At 38.3% G+C, this 26,941-nt stretch overlaps 1 protein-coding gene across 7 annotated transcripts in view; it reads left to right on the top strand.

Moving 5' to 3' along the window:
• Window positions 1–24,378, top strand: part of CNOT6 (CCR4-NOT transcription complex subunit 6) — an 88,554-nt gene extending 64,176 nt beyond the window's left edge. For all 7 annotated transcript variants that reach the window (XM_021676302.2, XM_021676301.2, XM_064376628.1 and 4 more), the window contains exons 4-12: window positions 1,440–1,525; window positions 12,235–12,339; window positions 12,421–12,489; window positions 13,556–13,713; window positions 14,817–14,971; window positions 15,563–15,717; window positions 16,625–16,855; window positions 19,048–19,250; window positions 22,085–24,378. In XM_021676302.2, coding sequence (XP_021531977.2) covers window positions 1,440–1,525; window positions 12,235–12,339; window positions 12,421–12,489; window positions 13,556–13,713; window positions 14,817–14,971; window positions 15,563–15,717; window positions 16,625–16,855; window positions 19,048–19,250; window positions 22,085–22,297 — 1,375 coding nt within the window. In that variant the 3' untranslated portion in view covers window positions 22,298–24,378. The remainder of the gene's footprint in view (window positions 1–1,439; window positions 1,526–12,234; window positions 12,340–12,420; window positions 12,490–13,555; window positions 13,714–14,816; window positions 14,972–15,562; window positions 15,718–16,624; window positions 16,856–19,047; window positions 19,251–22,084) is intronic.
• The last annotated feature ends 2,563 nt before the right edge of the window (window positions 24,379–26,941 follow it).

Consider the following 26,941-nt stretch of genomic DNA (forward strand, 5'->3'; position numbering starts at 1 on the left):
AGCTAAATTCCATATATTATGTTAATCCCAATGGAATATTTTGTGCTATTTCATATTAACTGACTTTTCACCATGGTTCCTCTGTTTTTTTTTTTGCTGCCTTCTGCCATTAGCCATGTAGTAAAAAGGAACAAGGACCTTGTGAAAGGTCTGCCTCTGTTGCTCCTACTCCAGCCCTTTGAGGTTTTTCTAGGCTTAATTATTGAGTTTATTCTATGACTGTTTTTAGTCCTGTGAAACAAATTTACTTGAAGGATCTCCTTTTCTTTCTTTTTTTTGGAAATGGAATGTCGCTCTTGTCACCCAGGCTGGAGTGCATGGAGTGCAGTGTTGCGATCTGGGCTCACTGCAGCCTCTGCCTCGGGTTCAAGTGATTCTAGCCTCCTGAGTAACTGGGATTACAGTCACCTGCCACCACTCCTGGCTGATTTTTGTATTTTTTAGTAGAGACTGGATTTCACCATGTTGGCCAGGCTGGTCTCAAACTCCTGACCTCAAGTGATCTACCTTCTCAGCCTACCAAAGTACTGGGATTACGGGCATGAGCCACTGTGCCCAGCCAAGGGACCTCTTTTTTTCTGTGTATTACATTTGGAAATAAACAGGAGTCAGATATTCAGAACTAGCTCTTCTTGTTCAGTTTACAGCCATACAGACCTTTGGCTTGCTCGGTAACCAAGATTCATTTAAATGTCAAAACCCAAAGATTATAGAAATAGATTTCCTGCACACTTAAAAATTGACAAAACTTAATGTGTTACATTTAGTGTATCAGTATTTGGTCTCTGGTTGTTCTTTCCTTGCATGTCTCCCCCACTTGGAAGATTCCTTTGACATTTATGGTTATCTCTGCAAAACAAATTATTAAGAATAATCATGAAGAGTTAATACAGCTGCTGTTATTTTTTAAATGCAACTTTAGTTAATAGTAATCATAAGCTTAATTGTGCAGCTGCTATAAATTCTTTTGAGTCGTTAACTAAATGGTCATTTTATTTCTCTTGTAAGAATTCACATGGTAGGCTGCTTTATCATTTCTGCTTTCTTAAGTGTGTAGTAGACCCCACATGTGATCGACCAGTGATACTCAGTGTGATCTGTGACCTAGTGCCAGTTTGCAAACTGTCTTGCCAGTCTGCGGTGAGAGTAATACAGCAGTTGAATAATTTTATATGTCTGTTGAATCTAATACTTTTTAAAAATTGAAGTTTATATTTTATCCTTTTTCTCTTATTTTTCTAGTAATTTGTTTGTTGTATTCTCTGGCAGTTTTTTTTCTTTTTAACCACATGTAGTTTAAGAAACACTGTACTAGACATTGGAATATAATATAACATTTTTTCATTCTTAGGTGCTTACATTCCTCGAAACTGTGTTGTTGATTTTAACTGCTAAAGGCTAACATGTTTTTCTGTCTACTGGAATTTTTGCATCAACAGGGAGCTCCATTTAAATAACAACCTGTTACGAGTTCTACCTTTTGAGCTGGGAAAACTGTTTCAGTTGCAGACTTTAGGCCTGAAAGGTATGACTTCTGTATTTGTTCTTATGGTTTGTATATATGTCTTTGAATCTAAAGAAGCCAATAATCTTTCTACTAGGGGATTTTTTGAAAGACTTATTTTTCCCCAGACTTCGTCAGTTTCTTAGGTGTATCTCAATGGTTTTATCTCTTCTCTGTTCAGCTGTAGACTATCTACTAGTTTTTTTTTTTTTTTTTTTTTAATCACCATGTTAATCATGTTAAGTGGCTCTTCACCAGCCTTGGGTAGGTGTGTCTAGCCTACTTCAAAAAAGTCCCTGGATGAAGTTTTCAAGAATTGCACTCATAGGCCAGGCACAGTGGCTCACACCTGTAATCGCAACATTTTGGGAGACTGAGGTAGGTGGATATCTTGAGGCCAGGCATTCAAGACCAGCATGAGCAACATGGCAAAACCCCATCTCTACCAAAAATAGAAAAGTCAGCTGGGCGTGGTGGTTGCCAACAAGAATTGCTTGAACCCAGGAAGCAGAGGTTGCAGTGAGTTGACATTGTGCCACTGCACTCCACCCTGAGTGACAGAGCGAGACCCTGTCTTTTTTTTTTTAAAAGAGGAATTGCACTCTTAGTTTCTTAAAAATACAGTTATATAAAAGGTTTTATTTGTGTAAATATTTCATGTATCATAAAATAACAGTTTTTTTAAAAAATGCAAATATATGTTTTAAAATGTACGGAAAGTCATATTTAACAAACGTCAGTTTTGTAAATGGTTCTTTGGAACGTTTTTTTCTGCGTGGGCTGAACTAGCTAAGGCTTCTACAAATAAGGGCCAGTGAAATGCAAGATGAAGATGCCCTTTTCTGTTATATTTCCCAGTCTAGCTGTTTCTAAATTCGAAGAACAGAAAAGTACTGTGTGGCAAAGTGTCCATAAAATGACTGCCAGAATTAACAGCGAATTTATCATTTTTGTGTATAATTTTTTTGGATGCAAAAGAAATAGAACATTACGGAATGCTGAGACCCTCTTTGTTCTTCCAGTCTTCCTCATGGCAGAGGTAGTTACTGTTGTATGTTTTTCCACTTCAAGGTTTTTATAATCTTACAATGTACAAACTGTAATTCATACTCACTAAGGCTTTTCACATTGGTTGAAGTTTTAGGGTCACCAGTCACAAATTTGCTTTTTCTTTCTTTCTTTTTTTTCCTTTGAGTGGAAGTCTCTCGTCGCCCAGGCTGGAGTGCAGTGGCACATTCTTGGCTCACTGCAACCTCCACCTCCTGGGTTCAAGTGATTCTCCTGCCTTAGCCTCTTGAGTAGCTGAGATTACAGGCGCCCACCATCATGCCCAGCTAATATATATATATATATATTTTTTTGAGACAGAGTCTTGCTCTGTCACCCAGGCTGGAGTGCAGTGGCGTGATCTTGGCTCACTGCAACCTCCACGTCCCAGGTTCAAGTGATTCTCCTGCCTCAGCCTCCTGAGTAGCTGAGACTACAGGCATGTGCCACCACGCCCAGCTAAGTTTTTGTACTTTTAGTAGAGACGGGATTTCACTATTTTAGCCAGGATGGTCTCGACCTACTGACCTCGTGATCCACCCGCCTTGGTCTCCCAAAGTGCTGAGATTACAGGAATGAGGCACCGCGCCTGGCCCAATTTTTTGTATTTTTAGTAGAGATGAAGTTTCACCATGTTGGTTAGGCTGGTCTCAAACTCCTGACCTCAAATGATTCTCCTCTCTCAGCCTCTCAAAGTGCTGGGGTTAAGGAGTGAGCCACTGCACCTGGCCATAAATTTTCCTACTGATTTAATGTACATGAAAGCCTCTAAGTGTAAATGCCTGCAGAGGTAGGGAGGTTCTTTATGACTCCTTACATTTTTGCTGATCTTCTTGCTCTTCCATTTTTCTTTCTTGGAAGTATAGTTTCAAAGAGACATTTGTTTATCTCACGTATCCTGTTGGACAGTGTTACACATCTGTAATGGCAGTCTTCTTTCACGGGTTTTACCTCCTTTGTACAAATCCTTTTATTTTTCTGAGTTTTTGCAGTTTACGCTTTAATTCTAATGTCGTGTCAGAACATTGGGTGCAATGATCCATTTTGGGGTAGATCTGCTACTTTACTTCTTAAAGGGATTATATCATCCTTGCCCTTTGAAAACTACCATTGCTTTCTCCTGGCATCCGTTTGGAAGAAAGAAAATATGTTCAGAGTCATGTCTGTTTGCAATTATATGTCATACATTCTTGTAGAACCAAAGTATTTCTGTCTCATGAATCAGTTCATACTATTTTCTTTGAAGTTGTTGCATAATGGCTGGCATTCTTCAGCTTTTCTCCCTCAGATTCTTAAATGTTCTTCAAAATTGTGCTACAGTGATACAGTTCAAGGCAGTGCTGTGACCTTAGGTGCTCATTCACTTTTTTTTTTTCCTTAAACTGTTTATTTTGAGACATTTGTAGATTCACACGCATTTACAAGAAATAATGCACAACAGTCCTATCCTCTTTACCCAACTCCCTTCAATAGAAGCATCTTTCAAAGTTATAGTTTTACATTATTGTACACAGAACAGTCAAGATACAGAATATTTTGTGAAATAAGCCAGACACAAATATAATGATCTCACTTAGTGTGAAGTCTTAAAAAGTCAAACTCATAGAAGTAGAGAGTAGAATGGTTGTTCTCTGAGGCTGGGGACAGGGGACAGAGTAGAAAGGAGAGATCTTGATCAGAGGGTACGCAGTTTCATTTACACAGGAGGAATAGGTCTGGTGATCTGTTGCAAAGCATAGTAGCTATAGTTAATAATAATGTATAATTTTAAACAGCTAAAAGAATGGATATTAAATGTTTTCACCACAAAGAAATAACTACAGGATACTCAGAAGGCTGAGGCAGGAGAATTTTGCTTGAACCTGGGAAGTGGAGGTTGCGGTGAGCAAAGATTGTGCCATTGCACTCCAGCCTGGGCAACAAGAGTGAGACTCCATCTCAAAAAAAAGAAAAGAAATAAGTATTCGAGGTGACGGATATGTTGATTAGCCTGATTTGATCATTCCACCATGTATAACTGTGTGGAGGCATCACATTGTTCCCCATAAACATACTATTGTATGTCCATTTAGAAAAGGATGTAGACTATTTCCATCACCGGAATATCCATTTGTTGCACTTTTATAGCCATACCTACTTTGTTCCTTCCCTAGCCCACTCCTTCTATAGTTTTGCTGTTTTAAGAATGTCACTGAATGGAATCATACTGTATGCAGTCTTTTGAAATTGGCTTTTCCACTCAGGTTAATTATTTGGATATTTATCCTATATAGATGAGAGTAGTATTCTGTGATACAAATGTCTCCTGGTTTGTTTAACCGTTTACCTACTGGAGGGCAACTGGGTGGCATCTAATTTGGGGCTGTTACAAATAAAGCTGCTGTGAACATTCAATGTACAAGTTATTGTGTGAAAATATGTCTTTATTTCTCTAGGATAAATATCCAGGAATGCAATTGCTGGGTCATTTGGGGGTTATGTTTTTAATTTTTTAAGTAATTGCTAAATGGTTTTCTATAGTGTCAGTACTATTTAACATTCTAACCAGCACTTTCTCTGCATCCTCACCAGCATTTGGTGTTGTCACTATTTTTATGTTAGCCATTCTGGTAGATGTGTAGTCATCGCATGGTTTTGATTTATAGTTCCCTGATAGCTAAAGATATCCAACATCTTTGCAGGTGCTTATTTGTCATCTGTAATATTTTTCTTCTGTGACATTTCTTGTCTTGTATTGTTTGCTTTTTTACTGGAAGTCTTTTTATATTCTAGATATGAGTCCTTGGTGGGATATGTGGTTTGCACATATTTCTCTCAGTATGTAGCTTTTAACAAGGTTATTGCATAGCAAAAGTTTTCAATTTTAATGAAGCCCAATTTATCAGTTTTTTCTTCTGTGGATCCTGATTCTTGTTTCAAATCTAAGAACTCTGAATAGCTCTAAATCCCAAAAATTTTTCTCTTAGGTTTTGTTTTAAAAGTTTTATGGTCTTATGTTTTACATTTAAGTCTATGATCCATTTGGATTTAAGATTGAGTTAAGTTTAGCTCAAGGTTCTTTTTGTGCGTGTGTGGCCTGGATGTCCAGTTGCTCCAGCAGCATTACTGAAATATGATCTTACCTCCATTGAATTGCTTTTGCATCTTTGGCAAAAATCAGTTGAGCATATCTATGTGACTCTGTTTCTGGATTTTTCATTGTTTCATTAATATGTGTGTCCATCCTTCTGCCAACATCTGCAACTACCAATTCTGAGACATTAAGAAGGAATTGGCTCTTTGCCTGAGCCTCAGAAAGGGGCAGCTGTGCGTGGCCACAGGGAACACACTCAAGGCAGCTGGGGTCTAGTGACCAGGCACTTTTAGTAGGATGTGGTCCACAGAGAGGAGGAAAGAAATGTTCTTTAGTCTCAGAGACCAAGACAGACGCATGGGAGGAGAAGGAGATGGTGAGGACCTGGATAACTGGAGGCATGATGAGTGGAGAGCCTGAGACAGGATCCATGCGATGGGAGGAGGCCCCTGTGGACGGGGAGACCTTGGGCGGTCGGGGCTGACTGGACTGGGCCCCCTGCTCCTCACAATGAGGCCTAAAGCTACGGCCTCATGTCCAGTGCTGTCCAGTGTCGCCCAGGAAGGCATGCCCTCCTTCAGCAGAAACAACTTAAAAAAAACTGCTATTGCTTTTTAGACAAAAACAATATGGAGACTTTTATTTCATTGAGTTCCGCTTTTTAGTATTTCCTTTCTTCTTCTTTTGTTCTTTTTTTTCTAGGTTCTTGAGGTGATAGATTATTGGATTGAGACTTTTGTCTTTATTAATGTTTACATTTAGTGTGGAAATTTTCTTCCCAGCCCTACTTTAGGAGCTATGTCCAGCAACAAATTTTGATATTTGTATTTGTATTTTCATTTCACTAGCTCAGTACATTTTATTTATTTATTTATTATTTTGGGTTGAGATCTGGCTGTGTTACCCAGATTGGCTTCCAACTCGTGGGGACCAAGCAATCCTCCCACCTCAGCCGCTCAGGTAGATGGAACTACAAGCACTTTACTCCCAGCTCAGTTATTGATTTTTAATATGATTTAATTGTGGTCAGAAAATGAATATTCTGTATGATTTCAATGCTTTTGAATTTGTTGAAGTTTGTTTGATGGCCTAGGATATGTTGTCCATCCTGGCATATGTTTCTTGAGCAATGGAAAAGAATGTGTTTTCTGTTTTTGGGTAGAAAGTTCCATAAATATCTGTTAGATCCTGTATATTAACCTAATGTCTATTAGGTCGATGGTAGTGAAGTTTTTGTTATGTGCTGTCACTTATTGAGAGAGGTGTTAAGGTCTCCAGCTATAATTTTGGACTCTATTTTCCTCTTAGTTTTGTCAGTTTTTGCTTTTAAAATATTTTGCGCTTCTCTTGTTTGGAAGTACACTTAGAATTGCTGTCTTCTTGAGATACTGACCGTTTATTATTACATAATGTTACTTTCTATCTCTGGCAATTTTATTTCCTCTGAAGTCCACTTTATCTGATATTAATATACTACTCCTGCTTTCCTTTGATCAACTTTTGCATTATATTATATATATCTCTTACCATTCCTTTCCTGCCTCTATTATTATATTTGAAGTGAGTTTCTGTGGACAGTATATAGTTGGGTCATATTTTTAAATCCATTCCACCAGTCTTTTAATTGGTATATTTAGACCATTTACATTTAAAGTTAATTACTAAGTTAGGGTTTAAGTCTGCCATTTTATTTTTTTGTTTTCTGTTTCTTTATCTCCACCCCCCCCCCTTTGCTTCTGCCTGCCTATGGGTTACTTAAACATATTTTAGATTCCATTTTGATTCTTCTGTAGTGTTTTTAGTATGCCTATTTGTATAGATGTTTCATGGTTCCTCTGGGTATTACACTGTATATGTATAATTTATCACAGTGTAGTGGGTGCTGTTCTACCAGTTCAAGGGAAATATCAAACCTTAACTCTCTTTACATCCTTTATTCACTGCCATTGATAACAGTTCAAAATACTTTCTCTATATAAATTTAGAATTACATTAGTTTTATTATTATTATTATTATTATTTGAGACAGAGTCTCTCGTTGCCCAGGCTAGAGTGCAGTGGCATGATCTCTGCTCACTGCAACCTCTGTCTCCTGGGTTCAAGCGATTCTTCTGCCTCAGCCTCCTGAGTAGCTGGGATTATAGGCATGTGCCGCCACGCCCAGCTAATTTTTGTATTTTTAGTAGAGACAGGGTTTCACCATGTTGGTCAGGCTGATCTTGAACTCCTTACCTTGTGATCCACCCACCTCAGCCTCCCAAAGTGCTGGGATTACAGGTGTGAGCCGCTGTGCTCAGTTGAAATTTTTTTTAACTGTCAAACATGATTTAGAAAACTTAAGGAAATCCCATATTTGCCCATATTTTTTTGTTTGCTGTATTGTTTTCTTCTTTCCTAATGTTCCAAAGTCCTCCTTTTATCATTTCCCTTGTATTTAGATAACTTTTTTAAATGGTTTCCTTTGGGTAGATCTGCTCGCAACAGATTCTCTTGGTTTTTTGTCATCTGAGATTATCTTTATTTCTCCTTCATTCCTGAAGGATATTTTCACTGGATATAAGATTCTGGGTTTGACAGTTCTTTCAACACTTGAAAAATATTTTGCCACTTCCTTCTGGCCTTCGTGGTTTATGATGAGAAATCTGTTGTCATTCAATTTTTTTTTTTCTCCTGCAGGTAAGGTGTCATTTTTCTCTGGCTGCTTTCAGTGTGTTTCATCTTTGTCTTTAGTTTTCAGAAGTTTAATTATGATGTGTCTTGCTGTGGATTCCTTTGGGTTTTTCCTGTTTAGGGGTTCATTCTGCTTCTTGAATCTGTAGGTTTATGTTTATTGCCATATTGTGAGAATCTTCAGCCATTATTTCTTTGAGTACTTTTTCAGCCCTGTCCTTCGTGTCCTCAGCTTCCAAGGCTCTGATGACATGAATGTTAACATCTTTTGTTATAGTCCCACAAGTCCCAGAGACTGTTCTTTTTCTTGTTGTTGGTCTCCCTCCATCCGTCTTTCCTTCCTTTCTTCCTTCCTTCCTTCCCTTTCCTTCCCTTCCCTTCCCTTTCCTTCCTTTCCTTCCTTTCGAGACCGACCGTCTCAGGCTGGAGTACAGTGGCACAATCTTGGCTCACTGCAGCTTAACCTCCCAGACTCAAGCGATACTTCCACCTCAGCCTCCCGAGTAGCTGGAAACACAGGCACATGCCACTATGTCTGGCTAATTTTGTTTGTTTGTTCGTAGAGACAAGGTTTTGCCATGTTAACAAGGCTGGTCTCAAACTCCTGGCTTCAGGTGATTCTCCTGCTTCAGCCTCCCAAAGTGCTGGGATTACAGGCATGAGCCGCCCTGCCTAGCATTCATTTATTTTATTTTTCAGTTCTAATATTTCCATTTGGTTTTAAATGTTTTGTTTTATTTGCCTGAACTTTCTTTTTCTTTGCTCAGTCCTCCTGTTTTTTGTGTTTTTTTTTTTCCAAGCATGTTTATAATTTCTCTTTGAAGCATTTTTGTCATGATCCCTTTGTCTTGGTTGGATAATTCTGTTTCTGTCATCTCAGGGTTGGAAGCTATTGTTTATCTTTTTGCGTTTGATGTCTTCCTGGTTCTTGGTGTGGTGAGCTATTTTCATTTGAAACTGGACTTATATTATGAGACTCTAGATCTCATTTAAACTCTTTAGCTTGGTTTTCTTTCCCTAGCACTGCTGTGGCAAGGGAACCAGGGCACTGTCTCCTTACTGCCAGTGGAGGTAGAAGTTCAGGTTCCACTTAGCTTTCATTGACACCTGGGAGTAGGGACTCCTTGTTACTGCTGGTGGAGGTGGTAGTTTTGGCTCTTCATGTGGTCTCCACAGACACCGCATTGGTGTGTCCTCATTACTGCAGGGAGATGGTGAAAGTCTTGACTCTACTTGACCTCCTCTGACACCACCTCAGAGGGAGGAGGGGGAGCTCCATATCGCCTCCTTTCTTTCTCTTGCAGCAGAAGTCTAGGCTCTCCACTTGCTCATTGCTGGCATGAGTAGAGATGGGACCACATTTTTTTCTTTAGTGTTAAGCTCGAGTAGAGTAATTCTTACCTAAAACTTTTCTTTTTAGGTAGGCCTTCCCTGGTCCTTTGGCTTTTGTTAGGATTATTTTGGGTCTGAACCCATTGGTGTTTCCATGTTACTGGCTTCTTAGCTGCATGCTTGGGATATCTGAGGCAAGAAGTAAACCCAGGGAGCTCATCCCTGTGCCGTTTGTCAGGTCCTGCAATCTCTGGCTATTCTGCCATCTCTCCGCGTTTCAGAGTTGTCTGTTTGTTTTATGTATAATAATACGGTGCTGTTAGTTGTACCTAGTGGGAAGAATAGGGAAAAGTGTTTTTACTCCATCTACCCTGAAGTAACCTCTCATTTACTTTGTTCCTTTCTCACGACTCAGTGTAATGTTTTAATTCCAGCATTTTATTGTTGTTAACTTTATTCATGTATATTATTTTCTTTGGCAGGTAGTGAAGAATAGATTAATTTTCAATTTAAAAGAATTTCCAAAAGCAAGCAGATGTAGGTGACATCCACCATTGGGTTTCAGATACATTTATTAGAGTCATAAATAGGTCTTTGTGTTTGGGGATGCTTTTTAGTTTACAAAGCAAGATCTTATAAGAGGGGGATCACATAGGTAGAAGCGATCACTTCTTAATATTTTTTGTACTGACAAGTAGTAAAAAGACATTGTCACTGTAGGTCTGGTTAGAATGGGCTGTTTACTTGATACTGAGAAGTTTTCAGTTGACTTCATTTTCTCAAGATACGTTTCACAAAGGGTCCTGGTAGATTTCAGGTTATAACTGGCTATCTCACAGGATTATGACTCAGTGAAAACATGAAAAGGCTTTGGGGGATATAAAGAACCATGCATGTGAGAGAATGGTACTCTTGTAATTGTCTTCCTGCCAAGACCTACTTTGCACTTAGAGCAGCACATTTTTACTTTCTGTAATTCTTAGAATCCTAGAATCTTAAAACTGAAAGCGATCTTAAAGGTAAATGAGTGCCGGGCGTGGTGGCTCACTCCTGTAATCCCAGCACTTTGGGAGACCAAGGCAAGTGGATCATGAGGTCAGGAGATTGAGACCATCCTGGCTAACATGGTGAAACCCCATCTCTACAAAAAATACCAAAAATTAGCTGGGCGTGGTGGCGTGTGCCTGTAGTCCCATCTACTCAGGAAGCTGAAGCAGGAGAATCAATTGAACCCGGGAGGCGGAGGTTACAGTGAGCCAAGATCGTGCCACTGCACTCCAGGGACAGAGCAAGACTCTGTCTCAAAAAAAAGGTACATGAACTTTGCCATTTTTCCCATCCACGCAACTCAGCTTCTTTGAAGGATACTCCACTAGCTTACAGCACAGGGCGTCTCAAGTCGTTAACAATGTTTGCCAACCTCTTCTGTTCTGCCTTGGCCTGTCCTGTTAGAGCTTATTTCTCTGTTCTGCTTTTTTGAGTCTAGTCTTTTATGAGAGAATAGGAAAAAACCACTTCCTCTGGGTTGTGGTCATTCTTTTTCTTTTTCTTTCTTTTTTTTTTTGGGTTGTGGTCATTCTTATCTGCCATATCCTTTCATTTTTCTTCATTTTGTATGGTTAAGATCTTTGACCATTTTATCTGCTTTCTTCAATCTGCAGAATTTGATTTTCTTAAAGTGGTACCGTGGCATCCAGAATAATACACGACGCTTGTGTCGAATGGATAGAAACTTTGCTCCTTGAAACCGTGCACTGCACTGTTGTTATTTGTACTGTTATTTCTCATGTACGTAGAAACCCTTCTGAGAGGATTTCAGAGTCTTATAGGTATATGTAAATCATTGTATTTGCTCTCATTTTGGCACAAAACAGTTACTGAATTTACAGGTGGTTCATGGCCCTGGGATTTTTTTTCCCCCCTCCTTAGCGAGTTAATTCTTAAGTCTGCCCTATTTTGTTGCTTTATTCAGTTTAACTGTAGAAAATCTAAGTGCAAGTGTACATTTGTCATTAGGATGTTTTCTTGTTAGCCTTGTGGCATTGTAGAGTTTTGATTTTCTGATGCATTACGCTGGCTTTCATCCTTCCCTTCACTGTTTCCTCTTCCTGATCACTCCCCCAGTCACCTGCCTGCTCCGTGTGTGTTTTATTCATTCCTGTTTGTTATAACAACCTGTGTTATTGAAAGTATTGGCGAGGCAGGGTCAGATACAGAGCACTGCTAGAGCATTTCTGATTGACATCAGCTCATTAATAATCATGTTTTGGCTATGTGTATAGAACATGGTATGAATCATTTTTACTTTTACATCAAAAACTGAAAAAAAATGGTATTTTCTATATGTTTGACATCTTACTAGTAACTATAACATTGTTATCAATGATCTGATAATATCGGTACCTTTTTTTTTTTTTAAGATGGGGTTTCACCATGTTGGCTAGGCTGGTCTTGAACTCCTGACCTCAGGTGATCCACCCACCTCGGCCTCCCAAAGTGCTAGGATTACTGGCATGAGCCACCGCGCCCAGCAATATTGGTACATTTTAAAATTTTGAAACATATTTAGTACCTAGTTTCATTTTACCTATTTTAAAAATATTTCCAGGAAATCCCCTTACCCAGGATATATTGAACCTTTATCAGGAACCAGATGGAACAAGACGGCTGCTGAACTATTTGCTTGATAATTTGTCAGGTACTGCAAAAAGAAGTAAGTGGTTATTTGTTTAAACCTTTTTATTAGGAAGATGTGTAAGAATATTGCTTAATTCTTTATTTTCTGTTCAACTAGTTTCAACAGAACAACCACCTCCAAGGTCTTGGATTATGTTACAAGAACCAGATAGAACAAGGCCAACTGGTTGGTAGTCTTTTATTTTTTAACTGTTATTTTTGCTCAGTCTCCGTAAGCCTAACAGTATCGTCAGCGTGCTTAGATAACAGGTAGCATTAAGATAGAATGTTTAAGGCTGATTTAGTTTGGGAGATAATAAAAAAAGACTTAATTATTGCTCACATGACCTCTATATATACTATGTTGTGCTATATAGAAAGTGTGCTGTAAAGCAGTGCTTCTCAGATGGGCAGTTTATCCCCCAGGGGACATTTGGCAATATCTGGAGACTATTTCGATGGTCATAACTGGGGAGAAGTGCTGCTGACTGCTAGTGGCTGGAGACGCAGGGATGCTGCTCTACATCCTATATAGTACCTGGCACAGGCCTCCACAACAGACTTCACCTAAAATGTCAGTGGTGCCTGTCTTGTTGAGAAACTCTTCTGTAATGTATTGGTGAAATTCACTTAAAATGAATACATTCAAATATTTCTCTAGAAGTTTCCAAATCCTAGCATGTTCCAAATGGATTTGACACTACTGAGTTATAAGAGAGCTAAAACCCTTACTTAAGGGGAAAATTGAACTAATGACCTCTAATCTCCTTTTAACCTAAATTCTATGAAAATAGTTTGGGAACTTTCATGGCGTGTGTAACAAAATTTGATCTATGATACCTTTTTTATTTTACATAAAATAACAGTTGTGCTGTAGAAGAAAATGAGACATGCCTATTAAGGGAACTGCCTATCCTACATTAACAGTTGGTGGCATGGTAGAAGGAATCTAGAAATGAGGAATGTTAGGCTCAGAGGCTGAACGGCTCACGAGCTTAGACTTTTCACTTCCAAACCTTCTGTGCCTACCTCTGTAGCAAGTGTAGTACGTTGTATTCTAACTTGTTCACTTATCTGTCCTGCTTGCATTATCCGTGTTTATTTATATCCCCTATGTGTGGCATATAGTAGCTTTTCAGTGGCTATAGATTGAATGAATGCAGTCAAACTTAACATTTAAGTGAAAACCATTACTGAAATTCTATATTTTTTTCTGCCACGTGTGTGAATAAGTAAAGTTATCTTTCCTACAGCCTTGTTTTCTGTCATGTGCTATAATGTTCTTTGTGATAAATATGCGACCCGGCAGTTATACGGCTACTGTCCATCATGGGCACTAAACTGGGACTACAGGAAAAAGGCCATTATTCAAGAAATCTTGAGCTGCAATGCTGATATCGTAAGTCTTCAGGTAAGTCAGACAGAAGAGAGTTGACCTAACATTGATAAAGCAAGGAGCAAACTAGGAATACGTTACACAGATACATTTGAAGTTTCAGCTCTGGTAGTTCTTAAAGCACTGTTTTTTTTTTATGTTATTAGTGAATCCTGGGAGTACTATCTGCTTTGCTTTGCAGTACTGTGTTGCAAAATAAGCAAACGAGTTAAGTTGGATTTTATACATTTGCTATGACTGCTAAATACTCACCTTCCTCCTCCCTCCAATGTCCCTGCACACTATTTTTGAATTGGGTGGCAAAGTTACTGAAATTCTGGCATGATCAAGCTATAAACTTTGTATTCCTGACCATGTTACTAGAACAATTAAGGCACAGTGTAAAAAGGACTGACCTGGCACATAATCATTTTGGGTTCTCAGTCCAGCTCCCATAGTCACTTGCATAATCTTGAACATGTTACTTTGTCCGCAAGGGTCTGAAGTTACGATATACAAAGTTCCTTCCATCTCTGTGATTCTCAGTCCACAATAATTCTAAGACATAAGGGAAATACACATGCATAGAAGTATGTGTCTTTCCATTCATTGTTCCTAAACACTAATGAATTGCCCTTGGCAACTAACTGGTACCTGTAAAATGACAAGTAGGTGTTCCAGTTGGTTTCAGATAAATAGCATTGAAAAGATGTTACTTTTTTTTTTTTTTTTTTTTTTGGGTGGGAGACAGGGCCTTGGTCTGTCCTCCAGGCTGGAGTGCAGTGTTGCTATCTCAGCTCACTGCAAACGGGTTCAAGCGATTCTTAGCCTCCCTAGTAGCTGGAATTACAGGCATGCACCACGCCCGGCTAATTTTCATATTTTTAGTAGAGATGGGTTTTGCTATGTTGGCCAGCCTTGGTCTGAAACTTCTGGTCTCAAGTGATCCATCCGCCTCTGCCTCCCAAAGTGCTGGGATTATAGACATGAGCCACCATGCCTGGTTTGAAAAGATGTTACATTCTTATCTGCAGACCAATCCTTTGAAATTATTTCAAGCTCTCAGACTATACATAAGAGTCAATATGCAGGACTAATTTTTGTCATATGAAATAACTGTTCTGTTTACAATTTTTCAGGAGGTTGAAACGGAACAGTATTACAGTTTTTTTCTGGTAGAACTGAAAGAACGTGGCTATAATGGATTCTTTAGTCCTAAGTCTAGAGCTAGGACAATGTCAGAACAAGAAAGGAAACATGTTGATGGCTGTGCAATATTCTTCAAGACAGAAAAGTAAGTCATCTTGTTTTTAAAAAAGAAAATTTTCTCATTTGCAGGGTGGGTGCCAAGGGTGTGGAAATTAATTGGCAAATGAGAGAATAAGACACTATGTTATTACTCAAGAAAATAATGCTATTTGACCTAGGGGATTTTTGTTTGTTTTTAATAATCAAAAATAACCTTGTTTTGGAGACATGCTTAAAGTACTGCTGTTTCTTCAGGTGTTTGCTAGGGTTGAACTCCAATTGTTAATTGAATCACCAAATAGTTAAAATTCCCTCTAGGATGGTGCAGGGATTCTTAAATCCATACTTTAAAAAAGAATTGTTTAAAAATTACAAGGTAAAATATTCCAACATAAAACCTAAACGATGACTACATTTTTTTAAGTTGTAATTTTCAAATTGTTATTTGTATCAGTCACAGACTTAGCGCAACTTTAAATGGATGTGGGAAGCTTGGTGCTAAACGTGAAGGGTTTTCCATAATGTGATTTAAGTGCCATCATGTCTGTTCAGGAAGTTTGGGAAAACTACAGTTCCAGCAAAGCTAACCTCTTGGTGTTCCCAACTCTTGTTTGTGTGTGTTTTGTTTTTGTTTTAGATTTACTTTGGTTCAGAAACACACTGTTGAATTTAATCAGCTGGCCATGGCAAATTCTGAAGGGTCTGAAGCCATGCTGAACAGAGTCATGACAAAAGATAACATTGGAGTTGCAGTACTGCTAGAACTTCGAAAGGAATTGATTGAAATGTCATGTGAGTGGCCCTTTCACTTCCTGTAAAACTGACCTCCAAAATTTAATAGTTCTGACTAGACATCTTCAAAAGAATAGAAAACAGAAATTTCATTGTGTATTAATGGTCTTGTCTAACACCTGAAGAAACTCAGTGAGAATTTGTCTTTTCTAAAATGTATCTCTTTTTCTCTGCCACAAAGCTTAAGATTTGAGAAAGCATTAGCCCGTTAAAGTATTACAAACCTTGAAAAGCATTAAAAAACTTTTTTTTTCTCTTAAGAATTTTTTATGTAAAAGAAATGTTGAAGTAAATATTAAAGTAACCTCTCAGGGGTAAGAACGCCATACACTTTTATAGTTTTTTGGCAGCAAGGATATTTCTGTAAGCTAACTTCTTTTCCTGATCTATTTAAAATAATTGTTTTCAAGGTCTTGAGTTTTGGATAAATGGACCTCTTCAAATTGAAAGTATATTTAAGTGACCATTGTGCCAAGAGCTGAAACTTTGTCACTTGAGCAGTTGGAATAGGGATATTTAATGTGAAGTATAGAAAAGATGGAAATAGGACTTAGAGTTGTCTTACATTTAAGAAAGAGGGTTTAGATTTAATTTTGTGAGGCTTGATTTAGGACATCCAAACTAAGACCAAAAGTTTGAAGGAGACAGAATTTTAAAACTCAAGCTGTCCCAAATAGATGGGGCTATTTTTGTACAAGTAGCAAACGTCCTGTGCTGGAAGCATCAACCCAGTTTTAGATGTTTATTTCTTGGGTTTGTTGTGGGTCACATTTAGTCATCAGGTGGGAATTTTAGGTGACTTTTCTATTCTGGGACTCAGAGATTATTTGCTTTCAGACACTGTAAGAATATATGGGCTGATGGGCGGGTTTTGTCTGTTTCTTTGTTTTGTTTTTATCTAATATAGCTGGAAAGCCACATCTTGGAACAGAAAAACAACTTATTCTTGTGGCTAATGCTCACATGCATTGGGACCCTGAATACTCTGATGTGAAGTTGGTGCAAACTATGATGTTCCTCTCAGAAGTGAAGAACATTATTGATAAAGCCTCTCGTAACATCAAATCCAGTGTATTGGGAGAATTTGGAACTATTCCACTTGTGTTATGTGCAGATCTTAATTCTTTGCCAGATTCTGGTAAGAAAATAATGTGTTTTATGTAGAATACTTTTGACATAAAATGATTTAGTAATGTATTGTTTCTGATCATTCCAAATTAAGTCCAAATAAAAATTCCGTTTGTAATGGCAGCTATGAGTAGGTTTGTAATGTCGTGTCGGGGTAGAGGGGCTGTTTTGAAGATGAAATGGTATTATGAAACCTAAAGAGAAGGATGTAATCATCTTGAATAAAAACACATAGGCAATAACTCAAAATGACTCTTTAAAGAAAATATTTTATTATCCCCAAGTCAGAGATAATTATGGTTATTAAGACAGCTTCTTTGAGATTCCAGCATGTGGTAGTATAATCACAGTTTAAATTCGAGTTAAAATTATAGAATCTCAATTTTGCATGTATTTGTAACTTGATTAGAAAAATATACCTCAGGTGGAAATTGAGCTCCTTTATTTACACACATAACTAAGTCAAGTGATTTTTTATTTTTTTTGAGACAGAGTCTTGCTCTGTCGCCAGGTGCCAGGCTGGAGTGCAGTGGTGCAATCTCAGCTCACTGCAGCCTCCACCTCCTGGGTCCAAGCAATTCTACTGCCTCAGCCTCCTGAGTAGCTGTGACTACAGGCGTGGGCCACCACGCCCAGTTGATTTTTGTATTTTAGTAGAGATGGGGTTTCACTATGTTGGCCAGGATGGTCTTGATTTCTTTACCTTGTGATCTGCCTGTCTCAGCCTCCCAAAGTGCTGGAATTACAGGTGTGAGCTACCGTGCCCGGCCAGTCGAGTGATTTTAACAAAGAGCAAGGATCTTGACTTTTATTAAAATGTAGAGTACAGAAAGCCTGATCTGGAATGCTTTCTATAGATAGATAGTATACAATAAACAATAGCTCTTGTAATAACAAACTGTTTTTTCCTTTTTGTGTTTCAACTCATTTATACTCTTATACAAACGGGAATACTTTTACTTGGACTTCAGTGTATACATGAACACACACATACATGCACATTTGGAAGCACACATTGACATCACAATAGATAGAACCATTAGGAAGAAAGAAACTGGCTGCATGCTGTGGCTACGCCTAGTAATCCCAGCACTTTGGGAAGCTGAGATGGGCAGATCACTTGAGGCCGAGAGTTCAAGACCAGCCTGGCCAACATGGTGAAACCATGTCTCTACTGAAAATACAAAAATTAGTCAGACGTGGTGGTGCACACCTGTAATCCCGGCTACTTGGGAGGGTGAGGCACAAGAGTGACTTGAACCCTGGAGGTGGAAGTTGAAGTGAGCCAAGATTGCACTACTGCACTCCAACCTGGTTGACAGAGTGAGGCTATCTCAAAAAGAAGAAGAAGGAGAAGAAAGAAACTGAGTTAAAATTTGATTTCAGGGAAAATAAAGCTATCTAAAATCTTCTGTAATTCTTTATTCCAGCTCATCAAGTTATCTGGTTATTACTACTACCGAAGCAGTTGAGTATTAGTCTCTGGCAGTTTGTCTACATGCTTTCTACTTTCTGTGTAGCTACAAAGTATCTGAGGAATAAAGAGAAAATCTAGTCAAACATTAACATCCGAGACCCATTTCAGCATTGTGAAATACAGTATTATAATAGCAGGCAGGTCAGAAAATGTCCAGCCTTGCTAATTGGTGAATAAAATACAAATTAAAATATTATTTGTAGAGCCCATCTTGTGCTTAGTAAATTGGGAAGATACTTCACTAGGGATGGGTAAGTTTGCTCTGTAACTAGCTGGCGGTATTCTCTTCCATAGTTGGCAGTGTTATAAAGTGGCACATTCAGTCCTATTCTTGGGATTTTATACCAAGTAAATAATTGAGCATAAGCAGAAATCTACACAGTAAGATGTTGATTGTGGTATTATCTTTATTTTTAAAAAGTGGAAACTACCTTGCATTTTACAAAATTAGTAGTAAATATTATCCGCCAGCTCAATTGCATTGTGCAGCCATTAAAGAATGATATTTGGGAAGACACGTTTATAAAGCAAAGTGTAAACTGTTCAATATTCTGTGATTACAATTGTGTAAAAATAGATTTGGACAAGTCCTGGCAAATATAAAAAGGAATGTTTTGGAACATGGGAATACGTGTGGTTTAAAACTTTTTACTATTACATGATCTTTTAAAATTACTTTTTGTTTATATTATATTTGACAATAAAAAAATTTGTCTTCATTGTAGGTGTTGTAGAATATTTGAGCACGGGTGGAGTAGAAACAAATCACAAAGACTTTAAGGAGCTGAGGTATAATGAAAGTCTCACAAACTTCAGCTGTCATGGGAAGAATGGAACCACCAATGGAAGGATCACTCATGGTTTCAAGTTAAAGAGTGCCTACGAGAGTGGTCTGATGCCTTACACGAATTACACGTTTGATTTCAAGGTGTGTCTTGAGACATCATGATAAGTTTTTCAAACCTCTATTTTACTGGCAAGTTTTCTGATGCATTATTATGTCTTTAAAAAAGTGAATGTGTGTTCAGACTGGAATGAAGCAGTCTTGAATTCATTGACAACAATATTCTTTGTTTTATGTTTGAGATAAGGTCTCACTTTGTCAGTGAGGCCGGAGTGTAGTGGTGCAATCACAGCTCACGGCAGCTTCAACCTCGCAGGCTGAAATGATCCTCTCACCTCGGCCTCCCTAGTAGCTGGGACTACAGGTGCACACCACCACGCCTGGCTAATTCTTGTATTTTTTGTAGAGATGGAGTCTCACTATGCCCAGGTTGGTCTTGAGCTCCTGGCCTTAAATGATTCTTCCACCTCAGCCTCCCAAAGTTCTGAGATTACAGATGTGAACCACTGCACTCAGCCAGTAATGGGTGGCAGTTGGGGTAAGGTGTTCCTTCTCTTACATTTTAATTTAACTGAAACTAAATTCTTTTGAATGTCAAAATGTGGTTATTAGCTATTTTTAAATGTTTCTAAGATACGTCTTTTTTTTGCCCCAGAGACAGAGACAGAGTCTTTCTCTGTTGCCTAGCCTGGAGTTCAGTGGCACAATCTTGGCTCACTGCAACCTCCCCCTCCCAGGTTCAAGTGATTTCTCATACCTCAGCCTCCCGAGTTGCTGGGATTACATGTGTGCGCCACCACACCCAGCTGATTTTTGTATTTTCATTAGAGACAGAGTTTCACCATGTTGGCCAGGCTGGTGTCGAACTTCTGGCTTCAAGTGATTTACCCATCTTGGCCTCCCAAAGTGCTGGGATTACAGGCATGAGCCACTGCACCTTGCCAGACTCTCATCATTTTTTTTATTTAGGGCTATGTCACTTTCTTGTGTCTAACTATCCTTTTTTTTTGGTGGGGGGCGGGGGGCTTCTCCATTGTTCTGTAGATAGGTTTAACTGTCCTTTTTTAAAAAAAAGAGAAAAAGAGATGTCGTTTCATTCTGTCATCCAGGCTGAGGTACAGTGATATGATCATAACACACTGCAGCCTTGAACTGGGCTGAGGCAATCTTCCTGCCTCAGCCTCCCCACTAGCTAGGACTACAGGTGTGTGCCACCATGCCCAGCTAATTTTTTTTGTGTGTGTGTGATTTTGGTTTTTTTTAAAGACAGGGTCTTGCTATATTGTCCAGCCTGATCTTGAACCCCTGGCCTTAAGCAGTCCTCCTGCCTTAGCCTCCCAAAGTGCTGGGATTACAGGCAGGAGCTACTGCATCTGGCTCAACTGCCGTTTAAACTACTTTTTGCGTTTCTGCCTTTTTTTTTTTTTTTTAGACAGAATTTCGCTCTTGTTACACAGGCTGGAGTGCAATGGCGCGATCTCGGCTCACCGCAACCTCCACCTCCTGGGTTCAGGCAATTCTCCTGCCTCAGCCTCCTGAGTAGCTGGGATTACAGGCACGCGCCACCACGCCCAGCTAATTTTTTGTATTTTTAGTAGAGACGGGGTTTCACCGTGTTGACCAGGATGGTCTCGATCTCTTGACCTCGTGATCCACCCGCCTCGGCCTCCAAAAGTGCTGGGATTACAGGTGTGAGTCACCACGCCTGGCCCACATTTCTGCTTTCTTAACTCTTAGCTTTCTATTTCTAAGCTGCTGGCAAAGTAATAATTTAGGTTAGACTGTCAGAGTGTAAATAAGAGTTTAGATAGTATCTCTGGAGCTCTTACATTTTAGAGTATAGAAAGTAAAGCCCCTGTTTATCCTCAAGTGCCCCTTCCTTTCAATTTCTTAAGGAGACATTGAAAAGAAGGCATGGGTGATAGCCAAAGGGTGGGAAAGCTTAGGGTTTTTTTCTCTTTATGTTGCTGATGGAGGCAGGAAGAAGACACTCGAATGTGCTTCAGAGTGCGTTTGGCCAAGAGCATATAGAGGAGAGGAGCAGAACCATCAGATGGGAACAGTTTGTTAGATGCCGTGGTGGGGCGCTGCTGAGAGAGAAGGGGGCAGGTAGAGACAGCCCTGCCCTCATGCAGCTGAGATGTGATGAGAGAGACAAGTCTCAACCACACAGATGAGCTAATGACACCTTGAGATGGCCATTAGCAAGGGAAGTGAATCAGTCAATGGTGGGAAGTAGTAAGTAGTTAGGAGCAGGATTCAGGAAGGTCTTTGGAAAGCAATTGAACCTGACATTGAAAGATTAAGAAGGAATTGACCTCATAACAAGTGTAACAGGCAGAATGGAGAGTGACTGAGAGAGAGAGAGAGAGAGAGAGAGAGAGAGTGTGTGTGTGTGTGTGTGTGTGTGTGTGTGTGTGTGAGTGTGTGAGTGAAGGTCCTGAGGCAGGAAAGAGCTTGGTACCTAATATTAAGAAGAAGGAATCGCTATCATAACAAGTGTTCCAGGCTGAATGGAGTGAATGTGTGTGTGTCTGTGTGAAGGTCCTGAGGCAGGAAAGAGCTTGGTACCTATAAGTTCCCCTCCCGTCCTCACCCCTTTCTCACTCCAAAGGCTAGTGTGGCAGCAGGGAAAGTGGCGCAAATTAGGTTAGGAAAGAGAAGCAGAGGCTGCATCCTGAAGGGTCTTAGGTCTTGTTAAAGATCCAGATACGAAGAATGCTTCATTCTGCTGGATTTGACATTTTGTGGGAGGAACCATTTGGTGTATGTAGTACAGATCTCATCCTACAAGCTAGTAAGTTTCACTTGTTTAGTTCTGTTCACCAAATGCGACTGTAAAGACATGTCTTGAAAGCACTCAGGATTTTCATGTTGTCTTACGTGGTGCTTATATCTTTCTTTCTGTTGTTTTTCAGGGTATAATCGACTACATTTTCTATTCTAAACCTCAGCTGAACACCTTAGGCATCCTGGGCCCTCTGGACCACCACTGGCTGGTTGAGAATAACATCAGTGGCTGCCCACACCCCCTCATCCCCTCTGACCACTTCTCACTTTTTGCACAACTGGAGCTCTTACTGCCTTTCCTGCCCCAAGTCAATGGCATCCACCTTCCTGGCAGGAGGTAGTCAAGCACCTTCGGAGGACAGCCTCAGTTCACTTGTAAACTTGTGAAAATCTGAACATAGGGGAGTGAGGTATGGCCACTGAGGATTTTTGTTTGCTTAAGAATGATTTGAATTTTCAGTCTGATTATTTGATAAGGATATAGTATGAAAGCCAGGTGCTAGCAACAGACAAATTCTGAGCCCAATATGCTTTATACTGCTAGACAGGGATTGGTGTGTTTGCACCTATCTTTAATTTGTTATAAGAAATTTTCCTATTTCTTCTATCCAATATAATATTTTCATGCCTTGAAATAGGAAAATGTTTGAAGAGCATATTCTCTTTGCACAGAAATCTGTAGCACTACTTTTTTGAGGCCAGTAGTAACATCCAGAGACCATTCTTCCATACTTTACTCCCTCCTTTTTCAGACTTGTTTGTAAAATATAGAATTTGAATTTAGCCTTTATGATTGTATATGATCCACAGAAGACCTGATTTATGAAATTTTGTACTAAAAAGAATCATTTGGAAATGATTGTATTGTAAACTAAGGCTAAATTTTTTTTTAAACCTGTTTCATGTGTTATAAAGGCCAGCTTATAAAAGAAGCTGCAACAGACTTTCTCTGCTCATGATTTGCACTCTTAGGGTTTTGTTAGCCCTTTTGTACTACTTTATTTTTAAATTGAGAACATGGTTCTTTAAATATAAATCTGCTTAAACCTTAGGATGTTTTCAGACCAGAGGCAACTTATTCATGAATTTTTACGAAGACTATCTACCAGAACAGATAAGCTGAACAGTGATGATCTGTAGGCATTTATGGACTGAATGTAATGGTTGATATATGTACATTCTGATATTTTTAAATCTTTAACTTTTTTAAGTTAAAAAAATACAGCTGCTTAGGTACAGCTTAACTCCTTTTTGAGACACTTCCTGTCCTATCTCCACTGTGCCTGCCTAAATTTGTTCTCACCAAGCACTGCCTGTGCATGCAGAGAAAATCTGTGCATCCTCTTTTATATTTTTAAAATACTGTTTAACATTTGTGAGAATTTTATGAAAATGCTTTTGTATGAGGTGTGGCTTTTTTCCATTGTGAAGCATCAGATAACGCATTTTGGGACATGTTTATAGGGTGGGTCCCTGGATCTTTGCTCACCAGATCCAAGCACTGCTTCTCGGTGTCATTGCAGCGTGCTGCTTGTCACCCAGAATACTACTATCATGTGAATTCTTTTTGTTGTCCGTGTATTCCTTAGTCTTTTTTTTTAAATCATTCCTTATTTAAGAAGAAGTAATTTTCCATTTATGAAGCAGTATAAATTAGATGCATTTTCAAAACAGGTCCCTAAGACAATTGTTCAGATCATTTTTAAAATGACTAAGTCATTTTAGTATGTCAACCAAGATAAAAGTTACATCACACCCTCTATTTTGCCCGTAGTGCCATTAGTAGAATAGAAATGAAAACCAGCTTTAACTTTGCAAAGTGAACGTGTACATGGTCTATTCTCATTTATTCATTCTTCTGTCAAAAGTCAAATGAATTCAGAGGGAGCTTGGTCAAACTGCTTTTGTTTCAGCTGCAGGCAGGGGAGCAAAAGGAACCGTGTGAGCATTAGGGAAAAAAATGTCGACTCTTACTAACAATTTTTATACAGAGAGTAAGTCATTTTGGATAATGACGTAAAATTTTATGAAAAATGGTCCGCACTTAAATGTGCTTATTCTGTTTTTAAAAGAAAATAAAATTACATAGTTTAAATAAATGATTCTTTTTTTTTTTTTTCCTTTTAGAAAATTTTCCAAAGGGTTTTGATCTTGAATCTTTGTCTTGGACCTGTTTTTTCCTTTGAGGGTTTTTGTTGTTTTTTTAAGATTTCATTGTGATGTTTTGGTTTTGTTTTTTTGCTTTTTGTTGAAGTTGTGCTGACACCAAACACGTCCAGTTTATAATCAGTACATTGGAAAGCTGGTATTGATGTAGAACCAGTACATAACTTTTTATGGAGTTTTTGTTATTTGTTGTTTTTTTTTGTAAAGTGTGAATAAAAGGTATGTTTACTCATTTTCCCTAAACACTGTGTTGGTAATATGCATCATGACAATTTCCAGTGAAGGTGAGCTGGAGCTGGTTGGACTAATGAGACCGAGGAAGCAGCCTTTCCTACGATCTGCATTATGTAATCACAGGTCCAGAGAGCTTTATGGAAGGGGGAGGGGAGGAGCACTTACTCATTTTGTAATTGTTAATGGAGGATGTAATCTTTTCGTAGATGCTGGAACTAGAGTGCACTTGTTAGATGCTAAAGGTTTGAGCTTTACACAAAATGTATTCATCTGTATTTGTTACTGTCTGTAATATATTTGAATTTGGGGCAGCATATTAAGATATAATGGCCTGTTATGTCTTGAAAATACTTGTTTTGCCTCTTCCAGGCATACTGCATTATGTGGATCAGTTTGAACAGCTTCTCCACCTTAATTTGGACACTGATAAATTGAACCAAGAGTGTAGATTTACAATTTAACCTTCAAAAGAGGAAGAAATATTTGGGGTCTATAGGGAATAAACAGTCACACCAAAATAGACTATGATGCTTTTGTTAAGCAAGGTTTCATGTTTTAGATACTTTCTGTGTCTTAAATAATTTCCAATAGTCTATACTTTCTAAAATGCAATAAAAACTAGTATGTTTTCGCAGTGTAGATTTTTTTTCAAAAATTCTGTAACAAATATATTTAATGTGTTGCCATAATGTAATTTCAGTGTTTTTGCTGGATAAATCCATTTTACAAAATGTTTTACAAAAAGTTTGAGGCATGTTTTCTGTTTTAAAGACCAGGTGTTTGGAGGCACTCAAGGCCTTGTTGCAAATCTCTTGACGTACAGCTTTACCATATTAGTGGTAATTATTTATACCTTGAGAATTTAAATATTGTTTGTCAAGTTAATTTATGGCATAATTTAAGCTAAAGTTGTAGAAATGAATTGTCGAGTGCAACTTTAATAGTCCCAAAGATAGGCAAAGAACATCTCCAAAAATGTGTTTGTGTTTTTTTCTTTTGATTTAGTGACAACCAGGAAAGCTTACTTGGGGTTATTAGCACTTTCAAACTTAGGGACATTATTAATTTGGATGGAATGCACTTCTAAATGTTTAAATTAAAATTTCAAAGGTCTTCTGAGATTCAAGTTCTCAATAATAACATTGAAGTTTTAGAGTTTCACTCTGTACAATTTAAATTTATGCAACTAGTTTCCATTATGACTTCTAAGGTTTTGGGCTCATATATAAGGACAAAAGTCAACCTAGGCAAAACAATTAACAAATGTTGCAGATAATTCCAAGAACACCTTTAGCAGATGTCTCTTCACCATTCATAAACAGTATTTTAAGATGTTCACTTTGCTTTTCTTTTTGGTTACATAATTTTTAATAACTGGTATGTTGAAGTAGTGTCTAAAAGTATCTAGTCTTTATTCACAGTACATTATATTGTGTAATGCACTGGACTAACTCTTGTTTACCATTCATGTAACAAAACCCAGCACATTATCTGCACTATAAGCTCAAAGAATGTCACATTTGCCCAGGCAGCTCTTTGATAAGGGTGATGGGAAACTGAATATATATCATATGGACTGGTGGTAACAAGGGCTTTTACTGTTATTTTCAGTGGAACCTTCTTGGTCAAATTGTAACTAGCTAGTATTATATTTATATACAGGGTCTTTTTTCTTTACTGATGTATTTTCCTACTTATAGCCAACCAATAAATTCAGTTATCTGTTTCAAATATTTTAGAAGTGTAATTTATATAGCTGTAGTACTGAGGTTTGAGGAAAAATAAATGTTAATCAGCAGACCACGTATTTAAAATTCTGAATCATCTGGGACAGGGTTGTGACTCACCCTTCCAAAGGGAAGAGTGCAGGGGAACAGGGCCATGATATGGGGAGATGGTGTAAACAAATGTATTTCTTTATTGGCTGTGTTATTCTGTATAACACTCATATCTTTGCCAAAGTTCAATTTTATATTTAGGCAACTGATGGTCCTTTTGCATTTAGGATTTTCATTGTTGTTACCATATACCTCATAATATAAGAAATGGGCTCATGTGTCTTCCGTCTTTTGGAAGGAGGTTGACATATTTTAAATAAATGCTTTTAAATACAGTAGCAAACATTGTGTTGGGGTTATAATAATTCATTAAATGTTTTACTTGTCGCATGTATTTTGTTGTATATGTAAACTTTAAAAACACTTGACTTCCTGAGTCTTCAGATGGCAGCTTCCGATTGAGAAAACAGCGTGAGTTCCTTTACTTTTAGAAACAACTTCTACAAGGTAAATTTTTATGTAGATGCGGGAAAAATCATTTAAAATCTGGACAGTTTCGATTAAATGAATATTTGCTTTGATCTCCGATTTTTAAAGCAGGCGTGTTCTACTTAATTCTTAGTACAATGATGCACGTTAGGGGGATATGTTCTGAGAAATGCATCCTTCGGTGATTTTGCCATTGTTTGAACATCGGAGTGTATTTACACAAACATGGGTGGTGTAGCCTGTTACACATCTAGGCTGTGTGGCTTAGCCTGTTGCTTCTAGGCTAGAAACCTGTACAGCATGTTACTGTACTGAATA

The sequence above is a fragment of the Aotus nancymaae genome, unplaced genomic scaffold (assembly GCF_030222135.1).
Source record: "Aotus nancymaae isolate 86718 unplaced genomic scaffold, 86718_ANA_hifiasm-v0.15.2.pri h1tg000015l_1, whole genome shotgun sequence".
Lineage (NCBI taxonomy): Eukaryota > Metazoa > Chordata > Mammalia > Primates > Aotidae > Aotus > Aotus nancymaae.